The sequence below is a fragment of the Suricata suricatta genome, chromosome 7 (assembly GCF_006229205.1).
Source record: "Suricata suricatta isolate VVHF042 chromosome 7, meerkat_22Aug2017_6uvM2_HiC, whole genome shotgun sequence".
Taxonomy (NCBI): domain Eukaryota; kingdom Metazoa; phylum Chordata; class Mammalia; order Carnivora; family Herpestidae; genus Suricata; species Suricata suricatta.
Window position 1 is genome coordinate 100579887 of NC_043706.1, and position 1214 is coordinate 100581100.

Genomic DNA, 1214 nt, shown 5'->3' on the forward strand with positions numbered 1-1214 from the left:
AAAAAAAATGAATACAGAACTCACCAGATTTGGGATATGTGACTATGAAGACATCATCATCTCTGATTTCAAAATCTTCTAAGTTTTCTACCAAGTCAAGTTTAAGTCCTAACCGACTAAAATAATATCCCTTAAATTTGAATAAAGTTGACTTTAGGTTTTCCATATTTCAGTTACCTGTTAAAGACAGAAAAAATTTATTTGAATAAAACTCAGTAAAATTTTAATAAGTCTTCCCTTCTGTATCTTCAATTGTTGGCCACATACTGAATGAAGAAATGAATTTTTTTTTTCTCCACAAACATGGATAAACAGTAGACTCTGAAAGCTGCTATCCTGGATTGGAGACATGTGGAATTTGGTCCAATGCCCAGGAGCCAGTTGATCATGGCTGGGACTTAGTTTTATGTGTGTGTGCTCCATTGATGTAGCTACAGGAAAATAGGTAAAAAACAAATATGTAACTTTAAAAAATACTTTTAATCATAAACCATACATAATATATATGCATATGTATATCTATATAAACAGGAAAAATGAATATACAAATTTGATGTTAATGGGCTTTAGAGACATTTGTCTTCTGTCACACCTTAGCAGTTAAGCTTTTCAGCCCTTGTAACTCAAGTACAATGGTTTAGAATTTAGTATGTTTGTATACGTTTTCTTTACATTCTCTGGGTGTGAGTTTTCTATTTATAAGGCGTCTGGTTACTTGTGAGTTGAATTTTGTTTTATTTCCTAACCTTTATGCTGTTTCAAGTAACTGAGCAGGTACAAGCATGAAGAGACATGAACGTATTCCAGGATGCCTCAGAAGTTGCATGTGAGCAATTAATTTGCCCGTAATGACCAAATGGACAATGGCACAAAGTATGAAAGAAAACATTCAAATTATGGATCATATATAGAAAGTGCAAACTAAACTTTGTGATTCATCTTTTATGGATATATTTTCCCTCTCATTATTATCAGGCATAGCCTTATGAGAAAATATATTTTGATACTATGAACTCTGTGTTTTTGTTAATGTGGGTGTTCTTCCAGATGACTCAAGTGTCTTTTTTTTTCTATTTCCTAAAACCGTTGGTCATAGGAAGAGCTAACAAAAGAAGAGATTCAGAATCACATGATTTGAAAGCAATTCACAGAAGACTGAGCCAAGGGTCATTAAAAGAAAAAGGACAGTAAGTAATTTAAAATATATATTTTTT

At 32.1% G+C, this 1214-nt stretch overlaps 1 protein-coding gene across 1 annotated transcript in view; it reads right to left on the reverse strand.

Moving 5' to 3' along the window:
* LOC115297072 (amine sulfotransferase-like) overlaps positions 1-181 on the reverse strand; it is a 78756-nt gene extending 78575 nt beyond the window's left edge. Inside the window, exon 1 of the mRNA XM_029945536.1 lies at positions 25-181. Coding sequence (XP_029801396.1) covers positions 25-166 — 142 coding nt within the window. The 5' untranslated portion in view covers positions 167-181. The remainder of the gene's footprint in view (positions 1-24) is intronic.
* Between the last annotated feature and the right edge of the window lie 1033 nt (positions 182-1214).